The sequence below is a fragment of the Theobroma cacao genome, chromosome 3 (genome assembly GCF_053813885.1).
Source record: "Theobroma cacao isolate CCN51 chromosome 3, ASM5381388v1, whole genome shotgun sequence".
In the NCBI taxonomy this organism is placed as follows: domain Eukaryota; kingdom Viridiplantae; phylum Streptophyta; class Magnoliopsida; order Malvales; family Malvaceae; genus Theobroma; species Theobroma cacao.
The window spans coordinates 27,314,313-27,330,445 of NC_142641.1; the positions used below are offsets into that span (position 1 = coordinate 27,314,313).

The window sequence follows — 16,133 nt, forward strand, 5'->3', positions numbered from 1 at the left end:
AAATAAGGCTACTATTCATTATGCACCTTTCTTCACCAATTAAAATTATTTTTAATTCTACTCCTATAACGACATAAAATAATTATAAGTAACGTAAAGCTAGCATCATTAGCTCAAATTAAACCTTTAAACATAAGTTTCACCTCGAGTTACGCATCTATGAAGGTCGAGGTTTCACAGATCAAATGGACCCAAGACCTAAACTCACATAGTAGGGTTTATTATTGTGACCTGATTCCATGCAGAGACTTATTATTGAAAGGCAAAGTAAAATAGTAGGGTTTAATGTTAGATTTGGATGTTGAAGAAGGTAGAATATTATACAAAAAAAATTAGTGAAAAAAAGAGAAGAAAAAGCAAAAAGATGTTAATGGTTTGATGGATTTTGTTTTGGTTTGGGAATCATCCTGTTGGGTGAAAATTGGGGTTAGATTTATATTTTTGTTAGTGTTGCAATGACCTGTGCTCAATAGTGGTTTCCATCAAGTGAAATTTTGGGCTGGCTTCTATGTTGTTTATGGTGTTATTTCCTTATCAGGTGTTTCTAGTTTTTAGAGACAAATATGTATAGTCTTCAGGCATTGTATGTTTCCTTTTCTTCGGTTACTTATGTCTTTATGACTGAGCAGCTATTATGCAAGGTCTTCCTTAGAATGACCCTCTACATTATTAATAAAAGGATTTCCATTGACCGAGAAAAAAAAAAAGAAAAGCTGAAAATTCAATGAATAAACTAATAATTGCAATTGAGAATCTTGTTAGTGCACCTTGACACATATTGTGCTCAACTCTGTTTACTTAGGTGCGAATATTAAAATCACTTACAAAATTTGCCTACTTAAGCACCAATATCAGATCCCAAAGATGAATGTGGAACCAACTTACAGATTCCTAAAGAATAAAAAATGATGATGTCAACGCATTTTGTTAAAAATATGGCAGCTGACATAATGATCTAGAGTATGTATTTTTCCCAATTACTTGTCGAGTTCTCGATAATGTACATGAAAGTATAAGGATTAGTAATTTTGTTACTAGAGGTAAAAGACTATTATTTTAAAAGATTTCGTCATTTTTTTTATTGGTTAATTTGGAAAAGAGGGATTTGAATTTAATTTTTGAACAAAGTGTATATATACATATCATTAAATCAAATATTTGAACATAAAAAGAATCTTCATTTAATAGATTAAAAATTTAGTGTAATGTGTATCAGACACAATTTCAGAACTTTATTTTTATTTTTTATTTTTGCATAATTTCAGAACCCTTTTGGTAAAAAAACACTAAAAAATAATTCAATTTTTTACTGAAAATAAACCTAATTCAGTTAGCAATTTAGGATGTTTATTTGGAATTTGCAATATAAAAGTAACTTTATTTTCTTTGTAAGAAGTAGGTTTATGCTGCTCATAATGAAGATGGGTGGATAAGTCACTAATGTGTAATGTACATCCCATAATTATCTACATATCAACATTTTCCCTTTTTTTAGGATGGATTGATGATTTGGTCCCTCTAACAAATTGGTAAATATCCATCTAGTAGGCCTGAAATTAAGCCAAGTTCTGAGTCTGATCCCGCAGTAAATCTCTCAAACAGCCTAAAAGGCAATGTCGTTTAGCGTCGGGACAACACTTGGTTGGAAAGTGCATGATAAACCGTTATTTCAGGTCCAAGGTTGCCCCAAGAACCTCAATTTCCTCAGAAACATTCTCTCATTTATAGCCAAATGAAACCCACCACCCAAATTTTTGAATCCTTAAACTGAACATAACCCTCCAGTTTCTTCTCTCTGTTCTTCTCCTTCCTCGTACACAACCGAGAGCGAGAGAGGTCATGATCTTGGTCTGCTAAATGCCACCCAGGTCATGATCTTCCATCTCACCACCCTTTGAGCACAAAATTGTGATCTTCATTTCAATTTTTATCAATCCCAAAACCATCAGAGATAAGGCTAGGGCTAAGCTTACTTCTTTTTTGCTCTTCTTTCTCTGTATTTCAACTTTTAGGAGATGGCAAAGCGAACGTTTAAGCAGTTTGTAGAACAAGAACTTGGACAAGTCCTAAAGTTTTTCATTTATGCAGTGCTGGAATGGATAATGATATTTGTTCTGTTCATTGACGGGTTTCTTGCATTTTTCGCAAACGAATTTGCTAACTTCTTTGAGTTGCCTATCCCTTGCTTGCTTTGCACCCGGATTGATCATGTCCTTGTACGGAGAAATTCTGATTTCTATTACAATGATTCCATATGTGAACATCATAAGAAGAATGTTTCAACTCTTGCATTCTGTCATGCTCACAAGAAGCTTTCTGACATAAGAAACATGTGTGAGAGCTGTCTTCTTTCCTTCGCAACTGGGAAAGAATCCGATTGTGATACTTACAAGTCCCTTCTGGGGATCCTACACAAGGATATTGAGTTGTTTGTTGATGAAGATCATGAAGTTCATCTGTCATTGCCTGCTGGAAAGAAGGAAAACGAAGGAGCCATTGAGAAGAGCCATGATCATCTTTGTTCATGTTGTGGGGAGCCATTGAAGGTGAAATCCTCCTATATAAAAGGGAAGCATTCATCCCTAGCTCCTGCTCCATCTCCCCGGGCACCAGCCAATCCAAATTTGGATTTGTCACACATAAATTATACGGAGCTCAAGCTTAACTCGGATGAATCAGAGGTTCATGAGGATAATGATCGCTCGAGGGGAATAAGCCTTGAAAAGCCATGTGAGTTTAGAGTCCAAACTACTAGTATTATTCTGTTTTATTTTCCTTTTTCGTTTTTGACATTTTCAATTAATTGTGAAATGATCACTATGCCTTTACGTTGTTCGCGGAACTCTTTCTTTCTTCCTAGCTACCATATATTTTCAATGGAAAAGCTCCAATAAAGAATGTTCCTGTGATATGTTTAGTCATTTTACTGGTCTTGATTCAACAGTCGAAGACGCCAAGGCTGCTACAGAACCATTGCTGATGGATGCTGATGATGAAGATAAGACCCCTAACTTTATTAGGGGAAACAAGTTTTTCGGAATCCCGCTGTCGGATTCAGCAACCAACAGTCCCAGGTGGACAAGAATTACGAGGAAATCACTGCTTGAGAAAACAGAGTTTGCTTCAGAATCTGGAGATGGGCCAGTGCCAAATGAGGCAGAAGGTGATATTTTGCATCATTTGAAGAGACAAGTTCGTATGGATCGCAAGTCGCTGATGGCTTTGTACATGGAACTGGATGAAGAAAGAAGTGCATCTACTGTTGCAGCTAACAATGCAATGGCCATGATTACGAGGTTGCAAGCTGAGAAGGCAGCTGTTCAGATGGAGGCCTTACAATACCAGAGAATGATGGAGGAGCAGGCAGAATACGACCAAGAAGCACTACAAGAGATGAGTAATTTGCTGGCCAAGAGAGAGGAAGAAATTAAGGATTTAGAGGCTGAACTTGAGGCTTACAGACAAAATTATGGATGCTTAAAGGAAGTTGATTTTGAAGGACAAGGAGAAGAGAGTGATGGGGGCTACCGAGTATTAAAACCACCATCTAACTCTTCCTATAATGGAAGAACTGAATGTACCAGCCCTACTCGTAGCCTTAGTGAAGGGTCCAATGCTGGGGTAAAAGCACAGAATGATTATCAGTCTGATTCAATGCAGGATGAGGTCGGAGGGGAAGCCCTTGACAAATCAAAGAAAGCCTCTCAAGGACTCCGTCATTTGGACCGGTTGAAAAATCTGGATAAGAAACTGAAGCTTTCACCTTCATCGGATGGTGGGGATGTTTCCCCAAACTCTAGTAGTGAAAATGATGACTACATGGAAGAGAAGACAGGTAACATGCCTACAAAGACACAAATATAGTACCTTATTTTCAATGCTGCCGAGATGGGCTTCGAAATTTTAGTCTGATGAAATCGTATAGTTGTTCCCTTTTTTCAAATAAACATTCTTCAGGCTTTGCTCAAGCTTCCTTTTCCCATCTTCACTGAAACCATTAAAGATCAATAATTGTCTCTGCATTGTTCCAGGGATTGGAAGTAAAGCGATCCTAAGGAGTGAATTGTCCCGTATCAGTGAGAAGATTGAGGCCCTTGCAGCAGGTGGTGATGGACTCCTGAAACATGTTACTGATCTTACAAACGAAATAGGCAGCGACGGAACAAAACTATTAACAGAAGTTTCCCAGAATCTACAGAAGCTTCAACACTTTGTAACAATGTGTTATTCTGAAAGCGAAGATGCATAATTATCTTCCAAATCATCAGTGGTAAATGTTTATGCTTCCAATAACTTTTACCAGGTTGATGACATGATAATTAAGCCAAGTCCCTTATTTAATTAACCCCCTTAATTCAAACCACTGTTATGAAGAACAAGAAAACAGATGTTCTTAACAAGCAAATGCGTGACTACTTGCCACTCAAAAAACTTGGCAGATATTACTTTAATGGTCTTAGGTTTTTGTTAAATAACTACTTCCAAGAAACTTGTATAGACAGTAGTATTGCTAAACTATATGCTCTTCGAAAGTAAATTAAGATTCAACTAATTGCTGCTACATGTTTTGTTTTTGTTTGCTTCTTTTTCGTTTTAGGATGTGTATAAGATTCCTACTTGATCGTTTTGGAGCCCTCCGCCTTAGGTGCCTTCGACTAAAGTAAGAAGTCTATTGCTATAACTTAATGCACCTTGACTTTAATTTTTGGCTTTAGTAGTAAACCACAAAGTTTCCAACTTTTAAATTTATTTATTAATGAAAGTGACAATATTTAGTTTGTTAATATCGTATACAATGACGATGCATTGAATATAAACTCGTGGTATAGAGTCCAATCACAGCACTAGTGCTAACACATCATTTTGCAGGACTAGCAGCAAATGGAGCTTTGCAACGACTTGGGGCAAGCAAGCTTGTGACCTGCCATGGAATCGATCATCTGAGATTTTAGTTGAGACTTGAAATTAGCGGTAGCCAAATGCTAGGGGGCAAAAAAATGGTTATAGGCTTGATAGTGCTTTGAATATGTCATCTTCACTTTGCATGTTGTTGTTCAACCAGAGTAACACTTGTAGGAGATTTGTTGGCGATGAGATGAGGGGAAGATAAGAAAAGGTTCCCCCCTAATTTTCAAAGTGCTGCTTTGCTTAACTGGAAGGATAATGGTTTCTTTCCTCTTCGTTTTTCTGGTTTTCTCTTTTTGTTGCAAAGAGATGCTTTTTCTGTGATTTGTCAAAAGGAAGAGGAAATTCCGGGGACTGAAAAAAAGTCCTGTTTTCCCAGGAAAATGACAAAAGGGGATGGTAACAACGTTTCCTTTATGAGCTATGTGAGCACAAGCCCACCTTCTCAACTGCGCCTCACCATCTAAAACAAACAGAAAACTGCACCATCCATTCAGAAGAATGCATTAACCAAGTAAGGATATAATTCACTTAAGAGGAAAGTCATAGAATTACTAGTCGTTTGGGAAGAGAAGTGCCACAGGAAGAAACAGCTCTCACATATAATCAACATTTACAATAAAAAAATTGGAACATGCATGATGATTGAAACTCGTAATACAGCAAAAAGAAAAAAAAGAATCCCTTGTTATTCTACTTCCTTCACCTTTTACAATACAAGACAAAAACCTTCTACAAATTAACTCTATAGACTCATATGAATGCAGCACCAGAACAACCAAAAGAATGACAAAAACAGTGGTTTCTTGTCTCTCCCTCAACTAAAAGCCACAACTCCCCGATTTTGTAAGACACATCTACAGAAGCACAACAGGAAATATGAAAATTTGCCAGTAGGAGGTAAGTTAAGGGAATTATAAAAAATAGTCGGGGGTTCTGCGTGTGGTCTCAGGCTCAATCTGACGTGGAGCTGGGTCAAACTGAAGAAAACTTTGCTCCATATTCTCCCCAATCTCAAGTATTGCAGCCATGTTTCCACAGCGATAGCAGTAATTTGGTGCACTAAACACTGTTACCACATTCTTGTCCTACAAAAATTGCAGAGATCAATGTAAACAACAACCTTCAAGAATAAATTACTCAAATATGCTTTCTATTTTGATGAGGGATCCACAAACCTGGGACCAATTATATCCTTCCATAACAAGCTGGTGAGCTCTAGAAATCAGAGTGAGCCCATTTGTGTGGTTGAACTGCCCAGAAATATCCTGTCCAAAGGTATACCCTGCTCCCCGAGGAGATATTCCCCATCCACATCGGTCATCAGGATCAGACCATAAGAGATCACACATTGGACCCTCATGAGGAACCTACACACCCAACAAATAGGAAAATAGTACAATTAGAAATGCAATAAAATTGGGAAAGGCATATTTGATGAGATGACACCGATTAGGGTTCTGCAAGAACAATGAATGAGAAAACTACACTGTTTTAACAGATGCTGCTATTATGATTTTACCTGACGAGCTTCAACACTAATTCTAGAATCTTTGGTGTTGACATAACAAAGACACAGTATTCCAGGGGTTGAGCATGTTTTATGAGTTATGGTCTCTTTGGTTAGTGAGTCAGGCTTATGACATAAGCTTTACTTCAACCTGCCTCTGATTTTCAAAAGATAATAACCGTTATGAACTCTAGAGATGTCAACACTGCACTTTGTATGCATTAATATGTTGTCATTTGGAACATTCCAAAACAATTTTCTGCACAAACTATTGCTTGCAACAAGGTAGACAATCTACTTTTAGACTATAAACTTTTAAGTGCAAAGGTTAAGAGAACTGCAGGTTTACCTCCTGTATACGGTCCAGAGCACGGATGTTATCTAATGTATCCAAAGATGGAGAGAGTCCTCCATGCAAGCAGAAAATCTGCAAGGCACATAAATAGTTGTCAGCTAAGATCTTGGAGATACTCAACATAAGACTTTGTCCGAGAATTCAAACCTGACTTTCAATCAGGGCGGTCAGAGGTAAATAATCAAAAAGGTCAGTGAAATACTTCCATACATTAGCATTTCCATATTTTCTCAAGCATTCATCATAAAATCCATACCTGAAAAGAGAGGCACTTGGTTATTTATTTGAACACAAACTTAATCAGCAAAATTACTAAATAACTTCGTTCCTTAATACAAGCTTTATATGATCCAAGTATGTGCTGCAGGTTTAAGAACTACCATACTCCAATTCTCCAACTCTTACGAGACACATTAGTTTGCATTTGCATTCATTGGTAAAACAAAAGAATAAAACAATCAGTGAACTAATCAAGTAAACTACTTGCAACAAAACCTTTTTACTCCATTTTCACTTTTTATTTAATGACTTTACCATATGAGATCTAAGAAAAATTACAGTCCAAAGAATGTGCATGAGTACTCTTTCGCTCTAGAGTGCAGAAATATGTTCAGTTGACAACAAACAAGACTGTTAGTGCTTTGACTGAAAAGGAAGAAAAAGAAACAGTAAATATGTAAATCTCACACTTGAGTTATCTGGCGGCTCTCATGATTTCCCCTTAAAATAGTTATTCTATCTCTATAACGAACTTTCAGAGCAACTAAAAGAGTGACAGTCTCCACTGAGTAATATCCTCGATCTGCATTCAACAAGTTAAAAGCATAAGTCAGTGCTGTTATGCAAAGAATCTACAAAAGATGCACCAATATATATGATTTGTTGCAATATTGGAGAAGACAAAGGTCAGCATAGACCACATCAGGGAGAAAAAAAAAAAACAGCGAATCAATGGCTCTAGATTGTGGATACAACTCAATCTCAAGAATCTCCAATAATAATTTTTTACAAACTCCTAGCTGTAGAGTAAATTCTTTGCTTTTGTGGCTCATATTTAACAAACAGCACTACCTTGGGCATATCACAGATGAAACCAGACAACATTATATTTATCAGATTCATGGAACTCTCAGAAAAAGGCCTGGTATGGTATAATTTTAATGAATAAACAATGTTCAATAAGAAAACACTCCTCGGAAGTTTATTTATCTGTCCTCCAACAGCTCTATCTTAATTTTGATTAACAGTTCTATCTCAACTCCCTTCCAGATGAAAAATAAATACAAGCTTATTCCCCAAAAACTCCCATATTAAACATTAGAACTTCACTTTGCACAAACTCCATCTTTCAAGAAATTAAAACTAAAAATTACACGCGTATCATTTCCTTTCCTAAATCTTCATTTTATTTATAGTAAATCTCCTTTTAACTTTTCTCTTTTTCAATCAATCAACAATAATAATAATAATAATCTAAAAACAAAATTTCCAAAATATTAAATAAATTGCCAAATCAATAAATCTTCAAAAATAAAAGAGATTATATAAAAATTAGCACACTGAAAAAAAAAACTTAATTTTCATTTGAATTAAGCACTGAAAATTAAATGTAACAAAAAACGGACCTACCTACGTAATCGCCCATAAAGAGATAATTAGTGTCGGGAGCGTTGCCGCCGATACGAAACAGCTCGACCAGATCGTGGAACTGGCCGTGGATATCGCCGCAGACGGTGACGGGACATTTCACGGGCTGAACATTCCACTCCTCCACAAGGATCGCACGTGCCTGCTCGCACAGCGTCTTCACCTCCGCCTCCGATAGCGGCTTGCACTGCATTAAGTGCTCGATCTGACGGTCCAGATCGCTATGGGACGGCATCGTATGGGCAGTTGAGCTTTTCAGTGATTTTTTTTTGTAGTTTTTTAATTGTATGCTGGGGCTTTGATCGGACGGGGGAAGATGAAGCCGGAGATTGAGGATTTTGGGGATCAGGTCATGGTTAGGGTTTGGGAGATTGGATTTGGCCCTCAAGCTCAGTTTTTTGTCGCAGCAATGCCGCCATTATTTTTGTTACCAGGTAATATTTGGAATTTGCGTTTATGTCCCTGGTTTTGCTTCTATTTATGTTTTCTCTCCTTTACAATGGATGAGTCTTCAAGTATGGCTTCAAATTCCATTTTTTCTTTCAAAGATTTTTCCGGTTTATTTTCTTTTGTTTTAATGTGACACCTAGTACCCTCGTATAAAAGTCAATATGACCTTATCAACGAGATAAAAGATCAATGGATGTTGATTTAAGTGCCAAAGAATAGAGACGGGTGAAAAGAGTATTTTAAGATCAAATATTCTACATGCGAAAAAATAATAATAACATTTTTGTCGGAGAAGAATTTGTGAGATGAAAGGTAATTCAAATGTGAATCAGGGCAAAGTAAGATGTTTTGGAGCCCTAGAAGGCTAGTGGAAATTTTTGAAATAAAATAATATTTTATTAATAAAATAATATTAAAATATTAATATTTTATTCAATATCAAATTTTTTCATGAAAGACAAATATATGGTCAATCTAAGTGACGGAGAAAAAAGACGAGGAAATTTTAGAGAAAAATAATGTTAATGGAGCCCGCGTGTCTTTATTAAATAAAATTAGCGCGGATAAGTAAATATTTAAATATTACGATGTTACTACGCTGAATCATAAATTTGATATTTTATTGGTATAAGTGTTAAGGAAGAAAAATGAAAAGAAATTGAAATTAAAATATTGTGGAAGGATACAATTAAAAATGGTGAAAACCTTAAAGGGTAAAACGGTAATTTTTCATAAAAGTTAGGTCAAAGCTTCCAAATGAAGCTTTGACTCTCTATCCTTATCCCATGGTCGACCATTGTGTCCAAGGCATCATCTTCCTCCTTCATCTCCTCCCAACGCCATTTTTGTTCCTCCCCCATAAAATTCAAGATTTTCATTTTTTTTTTCTTGTTTTCTTTCTTTCTTTCTTTTCTTTTCTTGCTCCTTCCTTCTCCTAACTTCTTAGGCATCAAACTTGCAGCTTCTAACTCCAATTTTCAGCACATCTAAACCCTAGGAGAGAGAAAGAAAAATCTCTTTTTATTTTTTTTTTGTTTTCTATTTCTACTCCACTTTCAACAGCACTTGGATTTTTGGCTTCAAATCTTCATTTTTAAGGCTAAAAAGTATATATTTTCAACCCTTGAATTTTTGAATTTATGGGTTTGTAATTTTTAGACTTTATTTTCTAAATTTCTTCAAATTTCCTTTCCTTGAAATTTGCTAGGTTTGGTTGATCTTTATACCTTTAAGCACCAAGGTAAAGAAACTTCAAACTTGAACAATTAGTTTAAAGGGTTTGTGAATTAGACTAGAATTCTAGGTTAAAAGTTGGGTTAGAGTGTAGATTGTATAGTATGTATGTATTAGAATTATTAAATTCAAATTATGACTTGATGGGGGTTGTTATGGCTTATTGGTAAATATAGATTTTAACGGTATTTCGAGACTACCTGGATTGAGACTTTGTGGGCACTAGTTTTGTAAGGTGGCAATAAGGTGAATGAACTTGCATTAAAATATTTTGAAATAAATGATTATTTGCTTGATTGAACCACTTGCAAATATTTTATTGGTTTTTCTTTAAATTTGCATGGGAACAAGCCCTTGATAAAACGTTTTTATGTTGTGAAATATGAATGTGATGAATTCATGTGTTTCTACATTATGTTGATGTGTATGTTACGCATTGAATGGCACTATTGGGTGATAATTGTGATCGTGCGTGTGTAGTGTAGAAGTGCACATGACGATGATAGTGGTGTGATGTGTGAGTGCACACACTGATGATGATATTGCTTGTGCGCGATGTGGGGGTGCACATGATGACTCTGGCTATGTGCAGTGTGGGAGTGCACATGAGATAGGTGAGGCAGTGGTGGTATACGTGTTTATATATATATTTGTATATTAACTATATAGAAAGGTTTGGAATTAATATGTGATTGCATTGACTGTTGAAACTTGATTATTGTCAGATGTGTTTAATCTGATTTTCGTTGCAACAAGATTGGATTGTTATAGTAGTGAAAATTCCCCTAATTTCATCTGCCTAAAAATTTCGCTGGAGCGAAAATTCATTCTCGCTGCAGCGAGAAACTCTCGGGCAAATGGCCTTAACCCTTGCTCTGGATTTTGCCGCAACGAAAATTCATTCTCGTTGCAACGAGAAACTCTCGGGTAGTTGGGTAAAATGCTTGCTCGAATTTTCGCTACAGCGAAAATACATTCTCGCTACAGCGAGAAACTTTTTGGTTGTTGGTTCAAAATTTTGCCCCGAAGTTCACTATAGCGAGAATGCCTTTCCACTGCAGCGAGATTTGCTCTGCTATGCTTGCCTTGCTTGAACTTGCTAAATGTTTTAAACTGAGTTAAAAAAACAGCATGGCATCGGGTTTTGTTCATAATATACAAAATTGCATTGTTTTTTTAAACAAGTGCATCTGGTTTTCAAAAAGCTCTCCATATCATTTGCTTGTTCCCTTCCTATGTTCAATCAATGGGTTTATACTCATCCATTTCAACTTCATGTTTTAGTTTTCAGGTTTGTAGATAGTTGGATCTCAGGTAGAGGCACTTCCTTCTGTTCATCTTACGGTAGGTTTACCAGAATACTCCATGATAGTATCCACGCTAGAGTCACTCCACTGATAGTCAAAGTCCTTGTATGTGTATATGGTTATTTAAATGTAATTCATTGGATTTGTTGTAAACATTGCATGCTTGGTTTGCATGATAATGTTGCCATAGGTTGGCAAATAGTAATATTATTTTGTGAATGGTATTGTTCAGTTGCCATGACTTATTTTAGAAAGGAAATTATTTTTGAAAACAATGAATTAAGAACCTTAGAGGTAAAAGAGGAACAAGTGGTCCAATGAACAAGTTTTCATATAAAGGCTTGCTTGGGCTTAGTGGGCCACGCCTATTGGGTCCTTGCACCGATCATGGCCTGGGAATTGGGCTGTGACATTTAAATTCTTAGGTTTTTTATTAAACTTTTGAGAATGCTATTGTTCAAGTTCTCCAATCAAATTTGCAAGAAAGGCATGGCGTTTTTCAATTTTGCATCAACTATTTCATAAATTAATGTTCAAGATATTTCGATGTCTACATATTTGTGTTGCACCTATGTATGCAAGTGTCACGAATCTCATATCAATAAAATATGAAATGAATGGGATGGTTTTTTTAAGTTTAAAAGTAAAGAATCTCCTCTTCAATTAAACATATCTTATGAATTAAAAGTTATGGATAGTTTACTTCATTTTAAAATATGAAAATGAGTTTTAATGTTTTGTAAAAGATTAAATGATTTAAACAACTTAGAAATTAAAAAAAAAAAATTGATGTGTTTATGAAAGAGACATCACTTTTGATATAAGTTGTAGTTTCTACCATAATTTACATTCATGTTTCTTCAACTCCTAAATTTATATTTTTCTTTAACTTTTAGCAGTACCAATTTAGTTTGATTGATTTTAAAAAATATTTTCTATTATTTTTAGTAACAAATAAATAAAAATAATCTATAACTATATATTAAAGGAAATCCCAACAAAGCTCTCAAAAGTCGAAATCTAGCTCTTTGTTGGTTTGACATGTGGCATGCAGAAAGGGGGGTTTGTTTTAGGTTTAGGAATTGTGTTTTGTTGTAAGGTTTACTTAGGTGGGGCACATGCTCGATGCTTTTAGACTTCTTCTCGAGTCGGCTTAGGCGGAAGGCATGGTTAATCTTTTTCTTATCTGTTTTTTTTCCTCTCATCCTCTTGTTTCTAGACTCACGTGAAAGTCTTCTGGTTTCTTGGGATTTGGACCCAACCACTCCATTCGTGTCACATTCCATTTTGTGGTAAGATATTACTGACGCATGAACCCAAAAGGGTATACCCCGTTAGGCTCAAGCAAGCCTCCTTACATTCATTCATAACTTAGTCCATTAACCATAATCATCATACATAAAGCTATTGGGGACTTAAATCATGATGACTCATACGCAACAGAATATTATTAAAATTTTAATCCCCTAAGCCATAGATCACTTTAATTGAAACTAATCTAGACAAACCACAAGAGAAATTTTGACATACCTAGAAGTCTTCTTTCTTTGGTGGAGTCCTCCTTGACTTTTTTTTTTTTAACTTATGTACACCAACTAGGACTTATCAAACCATAGCAGCACAGTTGTCCTACCTCTAATGGTGATCCACATAGTGATTTGTCGATATCTCTTCATTAAGAGTGTGTGAATCCCTAAGCCGAAGTTTGTACTAGTAAACTCTCAACTTTGAGCTCCCTTGTGTTTCTTTCTTTTCGACTGGGATCCTATCTCAACACATGAGAAAATAAAATAGAACTTTTCTTTATAAAAAAGGCGGCTAAGGGATTCTTTTATAGAGTTAATTGACCTACTTTATAACCAATAAGGATTATAAAATGTCTTGGGCTAATTGGGCCTTTATTTAATACTCCATCAAATCATATTTGATTTAGCCCTGATACTTAATTGGATTAAGCCTTTATAAAATCAATTAGATCACATCTAATGAAACTCAAATTAATTTCGACAATTCACCTTATGTGTGTGACCCATTAGGTTCTTAACATGTTGGTAATAAATATAAATTAATTTAATTAAAATTTTATATTTATATTTATAGATCATGAGCGGCATCTAACAATACATCATGACCACTCAAATGCCAAGAGAGTCAATATGATTTGAGTAACCTTTCAGTGTGTAGTATCTCAATGTAATTCAATCCTTTCATCATATATCCCAGATAGATAGAAAGCCTGGCTTGGTGTCTACTTTCTAACTTATCCATATTAGTCTTACAGTTTCTATATTGATCTATCAAGATTGCCTTAGCCGAGGACTTTTAATCGATATAAGCATGGAGCAAATAAGATATGTCCCCTTCAAATCACTTGGGGTGATGAATCCTCTCTGGACTACTCATTCATCTTTGCATGCTTCATGCCATACCCAAAAGTACCCTGTTTAAGCATCTGGTCACCTCTAAACCAGTAGAGGTGGAATTAAAGCATGACAATTCACATACAAGATGACCTGGTATCACAAGTCTAAGGATTACTTACACTAATAACACATGAGAGTATTTCCATAGACACTTGAGTGAAATACGAAATGGAACTCTAACAACGGGTCATGTTCAGTGAACTTGTTCCTTAACAAGCACCCACATACTATCCCTAAGTATCTCACATACTTCAACCTATGAGATCAATTGCTTACTTCTAAAGAAAGGAGGCTTGAGCATTGTCAATGCCCTTATTCTTGACAAAATAATGACTAGGAACATATTTAGGAACAAGGCTTTGATGTATAAGAATCTCATAATTATAACCTTTATAATTTCTTTGCAAGGCCATTATTTTCCAAAGACTTTATCTACATAAGTCTCTCATAACTCTTTATAAATAAACTCATGGATAAAGAAATACCTCAATCATTATATAAAATATCCATAATGTATTTAACATGAAATATGACTAATTAATGTAGTGTTTTACAAGCACAAAATCAATTGGCTTGTAGGGCTTACATTAACAAAAGCCTACAATCTTAAACACATGCATGCATCTATAAGCAACTTTCACAATTATAGAACTTCTCAACATAAACTGTGAAAGTGCATTCATTTCATATTTTCATCAGAGTGTCATAATCTCATACACTATAACATATAACTTTCATCAACACCTTCGAGTGTCCATATAGGCTTTCGAGCCACTTTCGCACATTTATTCATAACATTCATATGTAATTACCAAACAATGGCTGCATCATCATAAACATGATCAATATCCATAACATAAACATAAAGTAAAGACTTATTCGTCAGCGGAACATGACTCAACCTCTAAGTTCTAAGTGGTTGCTAAATCACCTACTAAAAAATGAACGGATCACATCTCTATGACACTAGCTTTTAGCAAAAGCATGCTATCACTAATATATAACAAAAATAATTGGGGAAAATAATGTGTGAGTTACAAAGACTCCATGAGTGGATACGGGGAAGGAGACAAGCCAAGGAGAAGAGTTTTTTATAACCATGCACTTGTAAACACATATGATTCATAAAATATTTCTTCATTCACATAGAGATATTGAAACATGGCAATTAAATACATTTCAAATAGAATTGCATGGAAACCAAGTGCATAAACTATTAGAAACCATTTGCCTTTGAATATCCCTTTAAAATCACTTAAAAATCCATTTTTGTAAATAACATATCAATATATTCAAGAATGTATCAATACATTTGGGAATCTATCGATGCATTTCATAGAAAATGCCTCTTGTGGCATTCTGTCCAAAATGTATCAATACATATCTCACATGTAACGATATGTCAAGCATAGAACTCGACTTTTTGGGAAAAATTTTACACATAACCATTCCTTATGTCCCTCTAACTCATAGGACTATCCTTTAGGCTAGACAACTAACCATCATTCATTCAGCATAATCTAACAAGAGCTATATCATCAACAACATGCATACATTAAAAAAGACTCATGAGCATCAATTCGTAAAACTTTCTATTAAACCATAAACATTTCCTAACTATGAGTGGTCCTCGCCCCATTCAAGCAAGTAATGATTTAATCCCCACTACTTGAGATTCCTAGTGCGCTCTTGTGAGTGGCATATCAACCTCACCCACAATCTTGAATTGTTTCCACCCCACTCGGGCAAATAGTGATCAATTAGCACTATTGTCATCTATAAGTGGCGTATCAACCTCACTAGCAATCTTTGAGTGGTCCCACCCCACTTGGGCAAATAGTGATTAATCCCCACTATTGTCGTAGGATTCCTCAAGTATAGGATCGTTCTCATCCATAACTTGCATCATAAAGTAAAAATCATTCTCATATCTAGCCCATAGTGTATAAGAAATTTTCAACACATACATCTCACGACATACATTTCGTAATCTCATAAATCATTCCCATTCTTAGCCCATAGTGTACTTGATATTCTCAACACATACATCTCATGGCATACATGTCATAATCTCATAAATCATTCCCATGCTTAACCCATAGTGTACATGATATTCTCAACACAAACATCCCTTGGCATACATGTCATAATCTCATAGATGGAACACCCATCAAACCTTACATTTTGTGTACATCATACCATTCATCTCATTTGAAGGGAAAACATTTAAAGGGACTTGTCCCCCATTGTTGAAAACTAATACATAATAGCATATTGACATGCATAGTAGATTCACAAACAAT

General features: G+C 35.4%; 2 protein-coding genes across 2 annotated transcripts; one reads left to right on the forward strand and one right to left on the reverse strand.

Moving 5' to 3' along the window:
- Positions 1 to 2,015: 2,015 nt before the first annotated feature.
- On the forward strand, positions 2,016 to 4,371 carry LOC18507050 (putative myosin-binding protein 5). The gene is made up of 3 exons (XM_088804840.1): positions 2,016 to 2,730; positions 2,945 to 3,835; positions 4,032 to 4,371. Exons 1-3 carry the CDS (start codon positions 2,016 to 2,018, stop codon positions 4,247 to 4,249), a joined length of 1,824 nt encoding a protein of 607 aa, XP_088660966.1. The 3' UTR covers positions 4,250 to 4,371.
- A 1,040-nt stretch (positions 4,372 to 5,411) lies between these two features.
- LOC18507049 (serine/threonine-protein phosphatase PP2A catalytic subunit-like) lies at positions 5,412 to 8,835 on the reverse strand. The gene is made up of 6 exons (XM_007099692.3): positions 8,400 to 8,835; positions 7,458 to 7,572; positions 6,918 to 7,026; positions 6,765 to 6,842; positions 6,084 to 6,275; positions 5,412 to 5,993 (listed from the first exon to the last, which is right to left on the reverse strand). Exons 1-6 carry the CDS (start codon positions 8,650 to 8,652, stop codon positions 5,820 to 5,822), a joined length of 921 nt encoding a protein of 306 aa, XP_007099754.2. The 5' UTR covers positions 8,653 to 8,835; the 3' UTR covers positions 5,412 to 5,819.
- Between the last annotated feature and the right edge of the window lie 7,298 nt (positions 8,836 to 16,133).